The sequence below is a fragment of the Diabrotica undecimpunctata genome, chromosome 8, assembly GCF_040954645.1.
Source record: "Diabrotica undecimpunctata isolate CICGRU chromosome 8, icDiaUnde3, whole genome shotgun sequence".
Classification (NCBI taxonomy): Eukaryota; Metazoa; Arthropoda; class Insecta; order Coleoptera; family Chrysomelidae; genus Diabrotica; species Diabrotica undecimpunctata.
The window spans coordinates 25322279-25344226 of record NC_092810.1 but is presented as its reverse complement, the minus strand read 5'-3'; the positions used below and the strand labels follow the sequence as shown (position 1 = coordinate 25344226).

The window sequence follows — 21948 nt, the reverse complement described above, 5'->3', positions numbered from 1 at the left end:
ATGTCAAAATTGTCTCTTCTTTTCATTTTACTTTTATTAAAATAACTGAAATAACGTTACTTGTTTAAGAATACAATTTTGAAATCAAACTTAATTACTATTATATTCTTCTAGATGTATCTATTCACCAGAATTCTATTCAAACTCAAATTCTTATTATTAGTTCACGTTCTTTATGTTAATAATTACAAAAGAAGAATAATAGTTACCTCCAAAATATAACCTTAACAAACATTTCAGTCTAGTTCAAACTTGTTTATTTATAGTTATTTTAATTAAAAATGTAAGCCCAAATGATTTTATTTAGGATTCTAAAAAATGTGAACTTGTGTGTAAATGTCAGAAAATATAGCCAAAATACAAAGAAAATGCCCACGAAATATTTAAATGTAGCTGAAAAGAATGATGCCGCAAAAAATATTGCTAGTTTATTATCCAGAGGGGGATCTACAAGGGTAATTCTTGAAATTAAATAATATTGTATCCCAGTAACTTTTTAAATTTTAATTCGTTTCTATTCTGAACGTTCTGGACATGTATGTCCTTCTAGTTTTCATGTCTTTATTTACTTTTATTAAATTATTTGGAATTGCCCTGAACTTCACTTTGTCATTAAAGGAGTTTATTGCATGATTTGCTTACTCTATGTTATTATTACATTTTATTATGCTTGCAAATTACAATTCTTATTAAGTTTTTGTAGTGTTAATTTGTAATATAGTACAATATATAATTTATAAACAGAGTTCAGTAATGCCATACTTATTGAATAACTTCATAAAACATTGTATATGCTAATACATAATTTTTGTTATTAGAGAGAAGGTATATCCCCTTATAACAAGATATATGAATTTAATACAACAGTTCTTAACGAGCCTGCTTTCATGGTCATGACGTCTGTTTCTGGCCATCTGCTACAATATGAATTTACTGGAGCATACAGAAACTGGAGAGGCTGTAATCCTATTGCCTTATTTGATGCCCCCATTGTTAAAACTTGTCCAGAGAATTATATAAAAGTCAAGGTGAATATAAATATCTATATTTTACATATATAATAGTTTATTCAGTTATATTAAGTATGTAAAATAAAGTGCAATGTGCATCACTCACTGAGGTGAATAAACAAATTATTAATTAATTTACCCCTGTAAGTTGTTTTGTTGTATAAGTATTGTTGGGTTGTAAAGCCAAAATGATGATGATGTAAGTTGTTTCAATCATATTGAAATTTTGATCATTTATTTACTGTTTATTTTGCTACCCTGTATAATTATTGTACAAAGTATTTTCACTGGCCTTTTGGCTTTAACAGCACCATTAACTTAGGAAAAAAAGTTTTTTCAATGTATAATAATTTATAATAAGTGTTCCAATGTGTATGTCACTTAATAATGTAAATAACTGTAATAGAAATTCAATCAAAGCTACATTGAGGATTAACAATGAATTAATAACAAACCTAATATGTGCCTATCATTAGAAAAAGAAAATACCATTGATAAAAAAAATAGCCACATTATAATCTTAAAGAAACAGAAAGTTATAAATAATTGGGACACTATTTTAGAGTAAGTGAAAAACTAGTTCTCAAAAGGAAAATCAAGTGGGCTTGAAAAATAATATTTAGAGATCAAAAGATAAAATAAAAATTTACACTATAAAAATCAGTAAAATGGTTGTTTTTTTTGAAAATAATTATTCTCATCCCAATAAAGGAAGAACAAATAAAAACATTTGGAGTACTCCATAATATCCTTATATTATGGAGTAATAAAAGCATAGGCCTATATTGAGAAGAGAACAAGAAAACATAAGTACTTCTTTAGAAGAATATAAAGATGTAATAGGGAGAACAGGTTTAAGAAGACATAACAAAGATAGAGCTAATATGAGAGAAATGAATGATAAAAAAGAATGGATAAAAATATTGGATTGTGCATATAAGCATATGTATTATAGTGGAAATGGAATGAAGCTAGAAATAAAAAAAGATTTTCTAGAAAAGCTATTGAATACTAAGGTTTATATGTATGTATGTATGTATTATTGTAAATATCTAGGGTGCATTTAAATAATATGTAAAGCATATTACCTAATCTTGTTTTGCTATTAATATCCATCTCTATTTTTAAGAAAACTTTAGAAAGGGAAATAAGAAGTTGTGATGGTCTAATAATATGGACAGATTGTGATAGAGAAGGGGAAAATATAGGTTTTGAAATTATAAATGTCTGTACAGATATAAAACCAAATCTCAGAATATACAGAGCTAAATTTTCTGAAATAACTGGAGCCTCAGTTCACAGAGCTTTACAAACTCTAGGTCAACCAAATAAGAATGTCAGTGATGCAGTTGATGTAAGGCAAGAGTTGGATTTAAGGACAGGTATGTATGTTTATATATTTTAATTAATAAATCGAACATACCTATTAAGATTTTTCTTTTACTGCTGCCATGTTCATCCATTGAAATGTTACATTTTTTATGCCTTTATTTTTGAAGTTATACATCTATACGTATATCTATCTATAAATCATTACATATGTAAGATAATGAGTAAGAGAGAGACAGAAGATATATTTTCTCTCTCTTCCTCTCTCGAGAATAAAAATGTTCCTTTTGTATATATATTTAATATTATATATATATATATATATATATATATATATATATATATATATATATATATATATATAATATTTATTATTATTATTATTTATGTGATATGTTTTGTATTATTTATTAAATGTTCATAATTATTTTAGACTTTTGTATTTCAAAATAATAATCTTAAGAAATCACTGTATGACCGAGAACTGTCAATTTTGAAATACTTTTGTGTCATGTCTAATTGGCAAAATATTTTATGTGTTTGGTTCATACGCTGGTGTATGTGAGTTCGAATCCCAATATGAATTTTCTTTTTTATTTTTGAAATATTTAAAAACCCACGTTAATTTTATTAAAGAACCCACTCAACTTCAGAGTGCTGTAAAACCCAGAGAAATTAATGAAATTAAATACATTTGTAGTAAAAATTATTTGTTAAAAACGAATGAGCATTTATTTCACGCCTCAAAATATGCACGCCACTGTTTCACAATGTTCTAAGTAACCTATGTATCAATTGTATCTACCGGTGGGCGTGCTCAACGTATCATAAATGCGCACCCTTGGTTCTTCATATTTGGCGACTACTGTAGTCTAATTTAAGATAGATCTGTGCAATATTATGTGGTTAGAGGATTTAGGCTTTTATTTTCTAGGTGCTGCTTTTACTAGATTACAGACTCTAAGACTTCAAAAGGTATTTCCACAGAAACTGGCTGATAAACTGATCAGTTATGGATCATGTCAGTTTCCAACACTAGGATTTGTTGTTGAAAGGTATCAAGCGATTGAAGATTTTATTGCTGAACCATTTTGGAGGATCAAAAGTGAGTTATATGTACACCTTTAATAGTTACTGTCAATTTAATTTTATTAATTGCAATTCAGTATTTTTTCTATATGTGCAAAGCTTGTTTTTATTGTTATTTATCAGTATTATTTTTTTGATTTTTAGTGTCTCATACTATTGGTGATATTACCAGTGATTTCAACTGGAAAAGAGATCGTTTATTTGATAAAAATGCTTGCGAAGCTATATTAGACATTTGCAAAGAAAATCCTGTGGCAACTGTAGAAAATGTAGATGGTAAAGAGAAGAGCAAATGGAGACCACTACCTTTGGACACTGTTGTAAGTTTGAATGTTATTTTTTTGAATTTTTAGAATCATTTAAAATTTCATTATCACTAGGTCTCAGAGTTTTGTTGCATTAATCACACCTACGATAATTTGGTAAACACTTTTTTTGTGGTAGCTCACATACTATCTACACAATAATTTATATCTTAAACTGAATATGATGTAAAAAATAATATGAAGAAAACCTGTAATCTAATCTATAACTTGTATTACCTTCTTTAGGAAATGGAGAAAAACGTTTCAAGAAAGCTAAAAATCAATGCCAAAGATACCATGCAAATAGCAGAACGGTTGTACACTCAAGGTTTCATAAGCTATCCACGTACCGAAACTAACATTTTTCCGAAAGAATTGAATCTCGGCAATTTGGTGCAGCAGCAAGTAAATGATAATAGATGGGGTACTTTTGCTCAGAGGATCATTGATGAGGGTGGGCCGCATCCAAGACAGGGGAGAAAATCGGATCAGGTAGGTAAAAGGCTTTGACAACAAATAAGAATCTTAAAAAATGCATAGAGTATCTCTATGACTTTATGAATGCCTACAGAGTTTATGGATTTGGTAAGTAATTTAAATAATTTTGTTTTATTTTAGGCTCACCCTCCTATACACCCCACGAAATATACGAACACCTTACAAGGAAATGATCTACGGCTATATGAGTACATAGTACGACATTTTTTAGCGTGTGTTCATAAAGACGCTAAAGGATTCGAAACAACGGTCGGTGTTGATATAGCCCAGGAAAAATTCACAGCAAAAGGACTTATAATATTGGAAAAGAATTATTTGGAAGTGTACGTTTATGAACGATGGAATGCCAAGGAGATCAACAACTATAGAGTGGGAGATACTTTCACTCCGACTGTTTTAGACATCGTAAGTAGTGAAATACTTGAATTAAAAGATTTGTTGAATGAGATTGTATTGGATTTTATGCCCTACTTAGTTTTGTTCAGTAATATCCAGATTTGAAATTTCTGGTTTAAAGTCATAGCATATTTCACTAGCTTATGCTATTCTCTTGCCTACTTAATTTTATTTCTCAATTAAATTAAAATAAACTAATTAATTCTGTTACTCAAGTCGATGTTGCCGATATTGTATATTTGTTATTAATCTAGGTCGAGAGTTCTACTTCTCCTCCAAAGTTACTCACCGAAGCGGACTTGATATCTCTTATGGAAAAACACGGAATTGGCACGGACGCTACTCATGCGGAACATATAGACAAGATCAAGTCTCGGGAATACGTAGGTTTACATGACAATATGTACTTTGTGCCTGGAACTCTTGGTATGGGACTTGTAGAAGGGTAAGGTTTTGCATTTATATTTAGACATTTTTCCCCTCCAATCCGGTGCACTTTATCAAAGAGCTTTCTACGTCGTTACAGTACTACGACCTGCTTACAATTTCCCTAACTAGGTTTAATACTCCGAAACTTAACGAACATTCACGAGCATTATTAATAATGTAATCGTGACCATTTTTAGTTATTTACTTCATTTTTCTTCTTTAGGTACCGTCCTCTTAGCGAAGGTTGGCGATGACCTCTGCCAAGTCTTCCTTATTTTGGGCTTTCCTTATTAAACTTTGAAAGTCTAATCCTGTCCAATCTTTGATGTTGCGCAGCCAGGTCATTTGTCGTCTACCCGGGCCGCGTCTGCCTTCTATTTTCTCTTCTATAATAAGCTGAAGGAAGTTATACCTGTCGTGTCTAATTATATGTCCAAAATAAGACGTTTTACGCTTCTCGATAATTTCTGTGAGTTCACGTTCTCGATTCATACGCCTTAAAACTTCTTCATTTCTAACGCGGTCGGTCCATGGAATTTTCAGCATACGACGAAATACCCACATCTCAAAGCTCACTGTTAACGTCCAAGCTTCCACGCCATGTAATAGTACACTATATATATATATATATATATATATATATATATATATATATATATATATATATATATATATATATATATATATTATAACACTTTATCATGCGGTATCGTAGGGACAAATCAAGATTACGGGTAGTGAGTAACTGTCGCATCTTTAAGAAGGTGTTTCTTGCCTGTTCTATTCTACATTTAACCTCTTGTTCATGTATCCAACAGCCTAGATACTTAAACTTTTTCACCTGTTCAACTAGATTGTTGTTGACTAGTATGTTTATAACTATTGTGTTTTTTTGAAATTACCATTGTTTTGGTTTTTTTTACATTCACCTTAAGGCCGTATAATTCTCCTTCTCGCACTACTTTGGTTAACAGAATTTGTAGTTCTTCTTCACTGCTAGCAATCAGTACTGTATCATCGGCATACCTGATATTGTTCACGATTTTTCCATTGACTTTTATTCCTTCTTGTGCTTCATCTAGAGCATGTGCAAGGATGTCCTCTGAGTACAAGTTGAATAATAATGGTGATAGTATACAACCTTGTCTAACTCCTCTTTGGATGTTTATGGTTTCAGTATCACCCATTTCCGTTCTGACAGAGGCGTTTTGGTTCCAGTAGAGTTCACGTATTGTATTAATATCGTTTGGATCCAGGTTCTTTATTTGCAAGCATTCTATTAGCTATCTATTATATACTTCATATTCTCGATAAAATCAAGTTTATAGAAACATTTTTTAACCTTTCTCTTACTCTTCTTCGCCACTCACTTTAGTCTATCGTGTCTTCTTCATTTAAACCTTTCTCTCTCAAGTCCTCTGACACACAGTCCTTCCATCTTCTCCTTGGTTTTCTTCTACCTCTCGTTCAAAATACTTTCTCAACAAAATTTGATTTGTTTGTGGAAGATCTGAATCTAACCTCAAATGTAATTAAGACGTGACATAAATCTTACGCCTGGTATAATATTTGCAATTAAAGAGACAATACTTCTCTCTTATTGAACCTTTTAAAGTCATAGTAATGTGACAATAAAAAACAAAAATGTATTAGAAACTGCATAGGAATTCCAAAGAGAATCAAAAATGGTTTTGAAATTACTATTATGTTTCATTTTGTGCAGATTATTATAATTATATAGAACGCCAGACGATTATTTCCGATCCAGCTTATACGTAAGAAACGGCGGCAGGGTTGCCTTATTATATATTTGAATTAAAACATTGAATTGATTCAAAAAATTGGCGATCAGTGACGCGGTTATATTGCCATTCAAAACTGGATGATGATATTAAAAATAAAACACTATATATATTCAGGGATTCTACAGTATTCACTGCCTTCCCTCGCTCAACCGTTTCCATCTCTCTCTGTTGTCCCATTCTCCATCGTTTAGGCCTCTCTTACTCATGGCGTCGTCTACTTCGTTCCTCCAGGATTTTCGGGGTCGTCCTCTTTTCCTCCTTCCTATGGGGCTCCATTCGGTTATTCTCTTTATCCATCTGCTGTCGCTAGTTCTTCTTACATGTCCATACCACTTTATTTTTTTTGCTCTATATATGTTAGTATGTCTGTTTGTATTGATGTTCTTTGCTTTATTTCGTCATTATTTCTCCTATCCATTCTGGTTACTCTGCAGCATCTTCGCAGGCATTCCACCTCTGTTACTACTATCTTACTACTTATAAAACACTAATTGACACAAATACTGGTACAAAATTTCTTAAATCCATGAGAAATTTACAGAAAATTTACTTAAAATACGAAACATTAATCAATTTTATTTATATAAAACGATTTCCAAAGTGGAAATCAAAATGTTAAATTAAACTTATTGTAAAGTAAAATTGTGGCATATTCCCAATAAAAAACATTAAGCTGCCATTTAAATCAATTTGCCCAAATTTGATTGTCTTAGAACATTGTTCAAATGCTAAAAAGACAACAGTCAAAAAAAAACCAAAGTTTGGCAACGTTGAACTTTCCCTCTTTTATTATTTCCACTAATGCATTTTCGACGATATAGAGGGCGGACCTAATATACCTCACTCTTTTTAAACAGGTGTTTCTCACTCCATCTCACGTTAAGTCCATACCGACCATAAACTTTTACCTACACTGTATATATATATATATATATATATATATATATATATATATATATTTAATATAATTTTTTATATAATATATAAGTGTAAGTAGTATATATTTATTTATGGAAAATGTCAATGACATTATCTTTTTGAAATATTGTTTTAAAAATAAATAAATGAATGTAGCAGAATGAGGAAAATTGAAAAAATAAATTGACCTGTTCAAGTGTTTTCTGTAAAAACTGAAGACTACCAAATTATTAAGGGCAGCCCATGTTTTCGCCACACTTTCGTCATTAGACATTGAACGATTTCTATTTTGTCTGAATCACACGAAAATCTAGGAACATATTGAGCAATACAAACTTTTTTAAGTAATGTATTACTTGCCATATAATCACGTTTAGAATTATATTACAAAATGGCAAATGTCCCATATTTTTAATGATTACGAAAACAATCAATGGTTTTCTTAGATCAGTTACCCGTTTTTTAAATGTTTTTCCTTTAGATATTAAATTAACACTAAGTATATGGTGAAACAGACTTTACTGTTTACTAATAAGAGTGGGTTTTTTACTGTATCATTTTTAGTTATAACAACGTGGGTTTAGAAATATCTTTAGCCAAGCCAACGCTTCGAGCAGACTTCGAAAAAGATCTCAAATTAATTTGCGATGGTCTCAAAGATTCAGAAGAGGTGCGAAGAGAGCAGGTGGCCAAATATAAGGCGGTATTTCAAACTGTCGCGCAGAAAATGCGACTGATCGATCAAAGTTTGGGAAATAGATTGGATGATCGTCCGGCAGATGTCGTCGACGACCAGATCGTTAACAATAATGATGAATTTCGACCAGCTATGAAATGCCCGAAATGTGGACATGACATGATTGTAAGGTAATGGTAAATTTTAAAAATTTATTATGTGTTTTTAATCTATAGATGTTATTAAGCCAACAATTTTTTAATCTTTATGTTGATTCCATTATATTTTCCTGTTTTTGGTCACATCTGCACATCTGGCACATCTTCTTTCTCATTTGATATCCATGTGAACCTTCTTTGAAAATAATATAAAATGTACACTGTAACAAAGTTGTATGTTTGAAACATAGAACTTTGTTGCTCTTTCCTTGTGGTCAGAAAGGTAGTAAACAGAATCATAACCTAGCGATTAGTAAATAAGTTTATGTTATTTAGTGTCATGATTTTCAAATAAGTTAAAACATAGAAAAAATGTTTTATGAAGATTCTAGTGACGACAGTGTGAAGGACAAGATTAGGAACCATCCGATTCAAGTAGTGAAACTGAAAGGTAAAATAATTAAGATTGTCAAGTACCTAAATATTACGATAATAATTATCAATTGAGGTTATGTTAATTAGACATTATCATTATTATCATCGATTCAGACGTAAACTGCATTTTAACGAAGTCCACGACGAGATTTCTACCAGAACGACGCCGGAAAGGAAAAGAAGGAGCCACATCGCGAAGAAAATTTACATTTAAGTATTTTTTTGATGTCAAAGGGAAAAGTGTCCAGGTTTGTAAGTTGTTCTATTGCGGTACATTATGAATAAGCCAGAAACCTATATATACGACACAGTAGAAAAAAAATCCTATAACTGACACCCCAAACGAGAGTAATCAAGGCAAACATAAAAAAAAATTTATATCAGATAAGAGCAAGTCATTGGTAATTGAACACATTAATTCTTTCCCTCGTGTTTCTTCACATTACTGCAAAGCTGACAGCTAGGGAGTATCTGGATTCATCATTGAATGTGAAAAAAATGTATGAATTACATAAAAGTTTTTCAGATGAAAAACAAGTACAACCAGTATTATAATCTGCATATCGATAAATCTCTTGCAATATTTTAACCTATATTTTCACATTCCCAAGAGGGATAGGTGCGATTTGTGTGAAGTGTATCGTTTATTGGAACGGGAGAATAGGTGTTCTGATGAAAAGCGTACCATATTTCAGCTACATAATGATGAATGCTGCTCGAGAAAAAAGAAATCTTGACAGAGTAGTACTCACTCCAGTGTTGTCTTTAGATCTCCAAAATGTACTAAGCTTACCAAAAGCAGAAGTAAGCAATTTCTTTTACAAATCTAAATTTAATATTTACAATCTGACTGCTTACTTTTCTGTTTCCAAGGATGTGTATTGTGCTCTTTGGACCGAGAAAATGATAAGAAGATCTGCTAATGACATCGCTAGTGCGCTTTACAAAATATTAGAAAGATGGTTAGCTGATAGTCAGATAGCTGTGTTCCGCAGAATAGGAATTCAGTGATTTCTTACGCTCTAGATTATTTTATACAAGAACATCCAAATTTAAAAAATATTACAATGAAATTTGCTATCCCTGGTCATTTATGTGTACAAGAAATAGATAATACGCACAGTTGCATTGACCGCCTACTTTCGAAAGCCGAATGTTAGTCTCCAATTTCATTGATGCGACTTCTTCTTAAGGTAAACAGAAAAAAAACTTTATCACATTATACAAATGCAAGAAAATTATTTTAAAAATTTCCAAGAAAGTGCAACATCTTATGTCTATTCTCGTGTACCTTTCTCTAAAGTAACATATTTAATGTTTTCAAGGTGCCCTTATAACTTAAATATAAAATCTCATATGTAGCACAGCCACAGGCAACTACTTTCACTGCTAACTTAAAAAACAATAAAACCACAAGATCTAAGGAGACTGAAAATAAGTTAGCACATCCCAGCATCTCTAGAAAGAAAAAAACAGTTACAAAAAAACAAGATAGATGGGATTTAATCTATGTATCGATAAATACCCGAAGTAGACAAAAACATATGACAATTTTGTAGAAACTAGGATCTCTTTTTAACTATGTTAAAATATCTTGTAGTCATACTAGTAATGAGAGAATTATATTTTTTTTTGTTTCAAGCCATCAAATTTTTTATAGTTAATTTTCTCCGTAAATACAAAATGTAACATAGAACCTTTTAATAATGAGCCAACGATTATATAAGATGTAAACAAATATTTTTTCAGGGCCAAAACAAACGGACCAGGTTACTATTTAACGTGTTCCAACTATCCAGCGTGTCGACATTCTGTTTGGTTCCCTTCTTCGGTAGACACTGTAGAAGTTCAAAACGACCACTGTCCTCAGGTAAGATATTTTTCGACCATTTAATATAGCCTTAAAGTCGTAGAGGTTACAATAAAAAAAGTTTGTTTACGTTTAAATATATATTGTTGAAGGATAGTATTCGGCAGCGATTCGTGAGTCAGTAAATGGCGCGGTCGATTTTAATATTAAAAATATTTTAATCTGTGATATTGATACGATTAAATGATTATTTTGTTGATTCTGTATCCAGTGTGGGAAATAGTTGCGTTTGAAACTCTGTCTTGCCGTGGCGATCCATCTATTAACCTCTAGCATGTCATTTTTGTTTTTAAAAGCTTCTTTCAGTTGGTCTCCGTTCTTAAACTCCATACTGTAGGATGTAACGTAGGCCTGTTATAATTGAATTTTCTTGGCCTACGATAGAAGACTGTTCCTGTATATTTAGTGTTGAATCAGTCCCTTCTTGACTTCCTGGGTGTGTTATGTGAAGTTTAATGTTATGTCGAGATGAACTCCTAGGTACTTCACGACCTCTTTTGACTGGATTATATTTTCTCTTATTGTTAATTCTTCTCTTTTTGGTACGGTCTGCTGTGTAAAGATGATGAACTGGGTTTTTTTATGTTGATCTTTATATTCCATTTGTCAGTGCAGTCTGTAATTCTCTTTAGGTGGTTTCCAAGTCTCTCGACGATCTTCCTATTGTCTTTGACTCCGGTGTAAATTTCTGTATCGTTTGCATATAAGGTTGTGTTTGTTCTGGCATCAGTGAGCAAATTTTTAAACAAATATATTATAGTATCGGTGATAAAATACTGCCTTAAAGCATCCCTTTTTGAACTACTTGCATCCTAGACAAACTCAAATATCTGGAAGATGATGTTCAGGAAAATTTAAGGGAGATTGGAGTAAGGGGATGAAGAAGACAGACACTCGAGGCAGACCAGGACTCACGAAGGGTTGTAGCGCCAACTGATGATGATGATGATGATGCATCTTAGACAAATTTTTGTCAGTTGAAGGCTGAAAAGTTTTATTAGTCAAATATATATCACATATGTTGACTAAGTAATTGGCAGCCCAGCTCTTTCCATCTTGTAGATTAGGACTTTTTCCAAACCTTGTAAGCTTTTGCTATGTCCAGTATAACCGTTCCTGTTCTTTTGTTTCTTTGAAGTCGATTTTTGCGTCACTGACCAATATTGCTAGTTGTAGTTCACAATTTCTTCCTTTTCTGATACCGAATTGATCTTCCTGAACGACTCTTCTTCTTTCTGCGTATTTGTAGTCTTTTATAGATGGTCCTTTCCAATATTTTTCCAGGTAGTGGTATTGGCCTGTAACTTTCTGATCTTCCGTTCTTCTTTGGTTTTTGTGGAGAAATAATTTTTGCATTTTTCCAATTATTAGGAAAATATGCGTGTTCTAGGCAGAATCTGTATGTGTAGAATAGTTATACTATCATTTTCTTCGGAAGCTCCTTTTGTGCAGTATTGTGCATGTCATCCAAACCTGGTGCTCGATTTCCTTTAAATTTTCTTAATATATTTGTCACTTCTGCTGGACTTATATTTTCTTCTTCCTCAACTATTCATAAACTTGCACACAAATTGAATTCGCGACAGCTTCGTGTCGTGTATGTAATTGCTGTATTTTGGTCCAAATATTAACTAATGTTATGCTCCAAAACCAGCACAATACTAACTTTCTCTAGATTATCTCATGGTAACTGTTTTTATTGTTCTTTTCTTACTTTTAGTGTGGTCCAAATGTAAAGAAACTAAAATTTAAATTTAAACAAAACCTATTTCCTGGAGAGCCAAATCCAAATATTTTGTGCATCGGTGGCTGTGATATAAACGTTTTAGAAACTCTAGATATAAATCCTTCATCAGTTAATCAAAGTAAGTATCATTCATACACTTATAATGAAAAAAATAATAATGTTTTTTTTTTTATTTTAGGAGCTGCAATTAACCACGCAACGAACAACACAATCAACAATCAAACTATTGGAAATACCACTCGAAGGAATTCGGACAGTGGATTTCATTCCAATTCGTCAACTACGAGCAATAATTCACATTCCAACAACGCCAACACAAGCAACTCAAATAGAAATAACACTAACTGGTTATCCAAAAATTTTCCAGCTCCAAATACTTCTGCTGGAAATAGGACGCTGGATTTGTTGCCTGGACCATCCAGGAACACCAATATGCCCAATAGAAATAGTCCGGTAACAAACTCTGGTCAAGCAGCAGATGTTGTGTGTAATTGCAATCAAGAAGCTTTGATGCTAACTGTGAGGAAAGAAGGTCCAAATACAGGTTGGTAATATGTACAAAGGACTAAGTTGAATATCTCTTTTATGATCACAAAATACTGTGATTTGTCTCTATTTTAATCGTTGACGATGATCCCAATCGTGAGCATAAATTTAAAATATTCAATACATAGTTTCTATTAACATATATTGTCCCTTTGCGGGAACACTTGTTAGATAAAAAGTTCAACTAATCTGCAACAGGTCGCATTATTTGTATTTTTATAGAAATTAGTTTCCACGTGCAAACTGGGATCATTATGCAAAACCTGCTTTGTATAATGATCCCAATTAGAAATACAAATTTAAAATATTCAATCTTCTTCTTCAAGTGCCATCTCCGCGGCGGAGGTCGGCAATCATCACAGCTATTCGGACTTTTGAGACGGCTGCTCTGAAAAGTTCATTTGATGTACATCCGTACCACTCTCTCAGGTTGCGCAGCCATGACATTCTACGCCTCCCTATGCTTCTCTTTCCTTGGATCTTTCCCTGCATAATCAGTTGGAGCAAGGTGTATTTCTCTCCACGTGTAATATGTCCGAGATATTCTAACTTTCTTGTTTTTATTGAATTTAAAATTTCCATTTCTTTGTTCATCCTTCCCAGAACCTCTTTGTTTGTGACGTATTCTGTCCATGATATTTTCAGAATTCTTCTGTACACCCACAGCTCAAATGATTCCAGTTTTTTCATTGATGTCGCATTCAAGGTCCAAGATTCCATTCCATAAAACAAAGTCGAAAAAACATAGCACCTCGCCAACCTAACTCTTAGTTCCAGTTTTAAATCCCTGGTACATAGAACTCTTCTCATTTTGTTGAAATTTGCTCTAGCCTTTTCTATTCTTATTTTTATCTCCTGATTGTAATCATTTGTGGAGTTAATCATTGTTCCCAGGTATGCATATTTGTCCACTTGTTCGACGAATATTCAATACAAAACTTCTATTAATAGTTTCACCCGTATCAGCATTACTTTGTGGAAACATTTTTTAGATAAAAAGTTTTAGATAAAAACTCTGCGACAGGTTGAGCTGTTTATCTATTTATATAAATGAGTTTGCTCGTGAACCGCGGATTGTAAACTGTTTTTACATCACGGAGTAATATGTATATAATAATCACATGTATATGTCATTGTTTTGTGCCTCTATTGCATAATGATCCCAATCGGGAACACACTTTTAAAATATTCAATAAAATACTTTTGTGAACATTTTCACTTGTATCTACGTATACTTTCTGTGCGGGACTACTTTGTAGATAAAATATTCAACTATTCTGCAACATTTATCTATTTATGGAAATTAGTTCAGAAATAGAGAATGCTCAAGAACCGGGAATTGTAGACTGTTTTCAAATTTCAGAATGAATGTCACATGCGTTTGTCATTATTGTTTCGCTATTGCATAATTATCCCAATCCTAAACACAAATTGAAAATATTCATCCGTAAAATAGTTTCGAAACACAATTCAGATTTCTGCCTTAATCTGAGCCTTCTAAAAATTGCAAGGCAAAGCAGACGTTGATAAAGATGTTAATAGAGACATGGGGAATCTAAAATTTGCATCCCACGACATGTCTCCTCAACTAAGCAGAAATGATTAGCGAATTGGTTTCTTGTACTCATACAGAGTAGATCCGCATAAAATGAAAAAGACAGTCAAGATTTGAGTTCACGTACAAAGCGTCTATGTATCTGTTTATACGTATTTCGCCTTAATAAGGCTCGTCAGAACAGCTATTCAGAGGCGTTCTCAACGTGAAAAATAAATCTTTCCTGTCGTTAAGAAGCAACACTAAAATGGCTTCGAAACGGACGCAATAGCGACATCTGATAATAAATCCGTAAAATAGTTTCGAAACACAATTAGTGTGGCTTCTTAAAGACAGGAAAGATTTATTTTTCACGTTGAGAACGCCTATGAATAGCTGTTCTGATGAGCCTTATTAAGGCGAAATACGTATAAACAGATACATAGACGCTTTGTACGTGAACTCAAATCTTGACTGTCTTTTTCATTTTATTCCGATCTACTCTGTATGAGTACAAGAAACCAATTCGCTAATGATTTCTGCTTAGTTGAGGAGCCATGTCGTGGAATGGAAATTTTAGATTCCCCATGTCTCTATTAACATCTTTATCAACGTCTGCTTTGCCTTGCAATTTTTAGAAGGCTCGTATTAAGGCAGAAATCTGAATTGTGTTTCGAAACTATTTTACGGATTTATTATCAGATGTCGCTATTGCGTCCGTTTCGAAGCCATTTTAGTGTTGCTTCTTAACGACAGGAAAGATTTATTTTTCACGTTGAGAACGCCTCTGAATAGCTGTTCTGACGAGCCTTATTAAGGCGAAATACGTATAAACAGATACATAGACGCTTTGTACGTGAACTCAAATCTTGACTGTCTTTTTCATTTTATGCGGATCTACTCTGTATGAGTACAAGAAACCAATTCGCTAATCATTTCTGCTTAGTTGAGGAGACATGTCGTGGGATGCAAATTTTAGATTCCCCATGTCTCTATTAACATCTTTATCAACGTCTGCTTTGCCTTGCAATTTTTAGAAGGCTCGTATTAAGGCAGAAATCTGAATTGTGTTTCGAAACTATTTTACGGATTTATTATCAGATGTCGCTATTGCGTCCGTTTCGAAGCCATTTTAGTGTTGCTTCTTAACGACAGGAAAGATTTATTTTTCACGTTGAGAACGCCTCTGAATAGCTGTTCTGACGAGCCTTATTAAGGCGAAATACGTATAAACAGATACATAGACGCTTTGTACGTGAACTCAAATCTTGACTGTCTTTTTCATTTTATGCGGATCTACTCTGTATGAGTACAAGAAACCAATTCGCTAATGATTTCTGCTTAGTTGAGGAGACATGTCGTGGAATGCAAATTTTAGATTCCCCATGTCTCTATTAACATCTTTATCAACGTCTGCTTTGCCTTGCAATTTTTAGAAGGCTCAGATTAAGGCAGAAATCTGAATTGTGTTTCGAAACTATTTTACGGATTTATTATCAGATGTCGCTATTGCGTCCGTTTCGAAGCCATTTTAGTGTTGCTTCTTAAAGTCAGGAAAGATTTATTTTTCACGTTGAGAACGTCTATGAATATCTGTTCTGATGAGCCTTATTAAGGCGAAATACGTATAAACAGATACATAGACGCTTTGTACGTGAAATCAAATCTTGACTGTCTTTTTCATGAAAATATTCAATACAAAACTGTTGTTAACATTTTCATCTGTTTCTATATATTGTTCCTATTCGGGGACATTTTATTAGATAAAAACTTCTAAAAGTATTCTGCTGCAGGTCGCGCTATTGATCTCCTTATAGGAAATAGTTTCCATGCCAACCGAGAATTTTAGAGTAATTCTAGAGTACTTATGTTTAAATAGGATTTTGTGCTATTTTCATCGAAAAACTTGTAATAAAATTAATGTTGCTATAAAAAAAAACTAACAATTATATCTAGTAAAAAAGTGGTTAGAATCAACAATATTTGATGGATTCGACCGTTACTTGATGGAAATTCATTTTATGTAACAATAAAACACTGAAAACTTTGTTTTCAAAACTTCCACAAAATTTATTTTAGACTCTTATCACTACAGCTGTTTCGGCTGATTGCCTTTAGCAAGTCATCTATTTTTGGCATGCGTTTACACTTTATAGTCTCTAATGAAATAGGTTGAGGAGGGGAGAACTGTTTGTCTCAAGTTGGTCATTCAGAATTATATCTGTGTTTTTTAATTTGTTGATTTCCATAGATTCTGACAAAAATAGCTTCAGGCCTTTATTTTGAATGTGAAGAATTTTAAATTCGTCATTAAAAGAATGATTATGGTCTAGAAGGTGAAGTGCGTATGTAGAATCTGTTTTTCTATTATTGAAGGCCCTTTTATGTTCTGCCATTCGTTTATTAAAGTTTCTACCAGTTTGACCGATGTAAGTTTTTGGACAGTCGCCACATTTAAGTTTGTACACACCACTGTGTAAGTGTTTTTTATTTCGGCTCTTGTTGTTTTTAATATATTTGCCTAGGTTGTTATTTGTTCTGAAAGCTGGTGTTATTCCTTTCTTTTTTATGTGTTTGACTATTTTTGTTGATATTTTGCCTGTATATGTAATCGAGTAGAAGGTACTGGGTTTTTTCTCTGGTGGTGGAAATACTAATTTCAGGGCTTTCTTGTGTAGTTTTTGATTTAACATTTTATTAATTGTTTGTTCGTTGTACCCATTGTTTACTGCTATTTGCTTAATGATATTTAATTCTGTCTCAAAATTGTATTTTGACATCGGAATTTCTGTTAATCTATGTAACATACTATGATAGGCTGCCAGTTTATGTTGTGTGGGATGGGATGATGAATTGTGAATAGTCGTGTCAGTATGGGTAGGTTTATGAAATATGGAGAAGTCATGTTTGTTTTTAAGTCTGATAATTTTTAAATCTAAAATATTTATGGATTGATTTTGTTCTGTTTCTATTGTAAATTCAATATGACTATGAAGTGAATTAATATACGATAAAAATTGATCGAGTTGCCTGTTAGTTCCTGTGAAACATACCAGTACGTCGTCTACGTATCTCCAGCAATATAAAAACTGTTTGAATATGGGATGTTTTGAAATCTTTGTCTCTAGATTATCCATAAAAATACCTGATAGCAATGGGCTTAGAGGATTGCCCATTATAAGTCCTGCACTGTTATTTGCACATTGCTATCAGATATTTTTATGGATCATCTAGAGACAAAGATTTCAAATCATCCCATATTCAAACAGTTTTTAAATTGGTTGATAAAATAAAAATAGCCAAACACATAAAAAAGAAAGGAATAACACCAGCTTTCAGAACAAATAACAACCTAGGCAAATATATTAAAAACAACAAGAGCCAAAATAAAAAACACTTACACAGTGGTGTATACAAACTTACATGTGGCGACTGCCCAAAAACTTACATCGGTCAAACTGGTAGAAATTTTAATAAACGAATAGCAGAACATAAAAGGGCTTTCAATAATAGAAAAACAGATTCTACATACGCACTTCACCTTCTAGACCATAATCATTCTTTTAATGACGAATTTAAAATTCTTCACATTCAAAATAAAGGCCTTAAGCTATTTTTGTCAGAATCTATGGAAATCAATAAATTAAAAAACACAGATATAATTCTGAATGACCAACTTGAGACAAACAGTTCTCCCCTCCTCAACCTATTTCATTAGAGACTATACAGTGTAAACGCATGCCAACAATAGATCACTTGAGAAAGGCAATCAGCCGAAACAGCTGTAGTAATAAGAGTTTAAAATAAATTTTGTGGAAGTTTTGAAAACAAAGTTTTCAGTGTTTTATTGTTACATCAACAATATTATTGTAAAGTAATACTCTTGATATGCAAGATGTGCCTTTTTGGGTGCAGTCCCCAGATTTCGCCATTATTACACACTTTGTTTACTGAACTACTGCTACGAGCAATCTAATTTTTTGATGAAGGTAGAAATTTCGCGTTCGACTTTGAGTTTGGCGCGTTGATTCTTCTTCTTAAGGTGCCATGCATTTCTGCGTAGGCGTCTACCGTACATCGTCTTGTCAGGTGAGATGTTAAATATTCTGGATTAAATAATTCTGTTTTTAGCAGCATTGCGAAGCATTTCATAGCTGTGGATTCCTGTCCACTGTCGAATATTGCGCAGCCATGACATTTTTTTACGTCCGAGACCTCTCCTACCCTCTATTTTCCCTTCGAGTATCACTTGCTGAAAAGTGTATCGTTCTCCTCGTATAATGTGCCCCAAGTATGCAGTCTTCTTACTTTTTACATAATTAAAAAGTTCCCTATCCTGTAAGCCAGCTCTTCTGAGTACTTCCTCATTTCTGACCCTGTCCGTCCATGATATTGTGAGCATTCGACGCAGGCACCACATTTCGAACACGTCAAGTTTGTTAATGGAACTGGCCTTTAACGTCCATGCTTCCATTCCGTACAAGAGAACAGGCCACACGTAACACTTAAGCATCTTGTATCGGAGGTTGAAGTCCAATTTGCGATCAGTCAGAAACTTACGAAGCCTCAAAAAAGCATTTCTGGCTTGTTCAACTCTGATCTTTATTTCATTCTCGGGGTCCCAACCCTCATTCAGCAAACATCCCAAGTAGCGCGTTGATAAAAGAAGAATAAAAGACTGAGTATGGGATCACCATTAATCGTATTCTAACAGGATATATCTTTGAGTAAGTGGTAAGAACTGATAGTAGTGTTGTCTTTGTCCACTGAAAGGATTAGTATCTCAGACAAGAAGCGAACATTTTTGAAACTTCTAATTCTTAGCGGGACCTATTGGAAGTAGTTGGTTTATAGTTGTTTTGACATTTTTTCTTAGAAACACGCAATTGGATTTTATTTGTGTCTCTCTATGTTTTAAGAGTGTTTATTGTTTTGTATATACATAATCGATGGTATGGTCTACATAATCGGTGTGATCCAAATTTTGAACAAATTAGCCATGATCGTATATGTGTACTCATCTGCATATTATAGCTACGTAATAAGTGTACTAATCTTTTATTTATGTCATCTTGGGTACTAATCGGACAGGCAGAATCAGTCGGTTGTAATTCTAGTAGGTGCTTGGTACATTCAGTCCCACATCTTCAAGAGATACGATCTCCCGGCTAGGTGAAGCTCATTCGATGATCTGTAAAGAAAACTGAAAAAGCCACATTTATCATTTTAATTCTAGGTAGACAATTTTACAAATGTCCCAACAACAGTTGTGATTTCTTCTTGTGGGCTGCCAATGACGAGAATAATGTTCAGAGTGGATCAGCCAATAGCGCGCAATACCAAAGTAACCAATCTCAGAATCTCCAATGTAGATGTAGGCAAGCTGCTGTGTTACGCACAGTATCCAAGCCGGGGCCTAACACTGGAAGGCAGTTCTATACCTGTCCAAAACCTATGGGCCAAGGCTGTGGTTTCTTCCAGTGGGCAGACGAGGTAATATTAATTTTTATTTGAGAGGAAATGTTCGAATACCTATTTAGACTTAATTTAAAATTAGGAATTAATGCTTTTTCTTAGGACGCAGGAAATGGTAACAACTTCGGAGGTGGTGGAGGAGATGATGATTTTGGTGGAGGGGGCGGAGGAGGGGGAAGAGGTAATTGGAATAACGGTAATAACTTTGCTAAAAAACGGAAAACAGATAATTCTAGAAATCGAACCACTTCTCACAATAACCAAACGAAAACAAAACGGAAGTGTGGATACTGTGGAGAAGAAGGTAAGTTGATTCATGAAATATATTTTATTCTGTTGTTATATTTTCGTTTGTAAACGTTTGAGGCTTTTATTTTCTTTTTAATCTTTCATCTAATTTCAAATAACTAAATAACTTACAGTTTATCTCTAATTTAGCTATTTTCAAACTTCTCCATAACATGTAGAACAAACGCACTCAGCTTTTTTCTTTGCTATTAAATCTATTAAATTAACTTTGATAAAAATTCACTGTTTATCAAATTCGGTAAACCAAGCTCTTCAAAAATTTATTCTAAGAAGCTTACTTTTCTCCTGTTCCCTTATTTATTTTTATTCCTTCACTTTCTTACCTCCTAAACTAATCTCTAGCCAATCCGCTTCTTCAATTTTTTCCCCGTCAGACTTTTTCTATCTCGTAATCCTGTCCTCCACAAAAACTTTCGTGTAAATGATACAGTTAAAATTAACTAAACTCTTCTTAGAAATGATCGAAAAGCCATTGCTAGTCTTAATTCCTAATCTGTTAGAATACATCTATTGTCTTATCTATGTAAACGAAGCGTCGACAAAAATACAATTATTTGTATACAATTAGAATTAACAATCCTAAATTACACTGTAAAACTACCTATCTAAATATACAATTTAACTGTATATTTTATATTATTAAATTGACTTTAATTAGTGCGGTCGTAAATATTATTTAATTTATCTGACTTGGCCCATTGTTAAGACCTTGTACCTCAGGTAAACCATTGTTACCTGAAATCAGGCCTTTTATACTATTATCGGTTAACCAACGATGTTTATAGTCGGTACTAATTGAAGTCAACCATTTACTGCTAAACAAACTTTATCAGCATATTAATATTATAATTTTTTTTCAGGTCATAATAAAACTAAGTGCCCAAACAAGTGAAATTGTATATTTTTATAATAAATATGTTATTTTTATAAGAAGTCTTTTAATTTTTAAAGTAGTGTAAATAATATGTAATGAAGTAGAAACAACTACCGTCGTTACCACATATTTCCTAATGTCTAATTTGAACTAATACTTCAATTTTTTACAATTTTACAAACAAACCCTGACCTATGCTTTGTCACCACTGACCAGAAGGCCATACTCATTCCTGCAACATAGACCAGTCTTCCTAGAAGTGGGTATACAGATTTCTATGATGTAGATATTTCAATTGTCTCGCTGAAACTTCTCTAAAGCCGATTAGACTAGCTTCGTCAGGGACATAGATTCTAACATCTGATTTATACCATCTCAATCATTTGTTAACACAACCATTAAGACCGCCACAAAACACATTCCTAGAGACGCTAGAATTGAGTACATACCAGGCTGGAAGTCTGGAAGTCACAGACGACCTACTGCACAAAACTGGACGAAGCAAGAAAAGCCAAAAGGCAGAGTACCACTGAAAAAATGAGCTT

At 33.0% G+C, this 21948-nt stretch overlaps 1 protein-coding gene across 1 annotated transcript; it reads left to right on the top strand.

Moving 5' to 3' along the window:
- The first annotated feature begins 78 nt into the window (after positions 1-78).
- Top3alpha (topoisomerase 3-alpha) lies at positions 79-21462 on the top strand. Its single transcript, XM_072539889.1, has 15 exons — positions 79-455; positions 819-1028; positions 2140-2392; positions 3274-3444; positions 3573-3748; positions 3980-4225; positions 4352-4636; positions 4882-5072; positions 8344-8646; positions 10798-10918; positions 12639-12783; positions 12844-13209; positions 19982-20238; positions 20323-20524; positions 21390-21462. Exons 1-15 carry the CDS (start codon positions 294-296, stop codon positions 21419-21421), a joined length of 3120 nt encoding a protein of 1039 aa, XP_072395990.1. The 5' UTR covers positions 79-293; the 3' UTR covers positions 21422-21462.
- Positions 21463-21948: the final 486 nt, after the last annotated feature.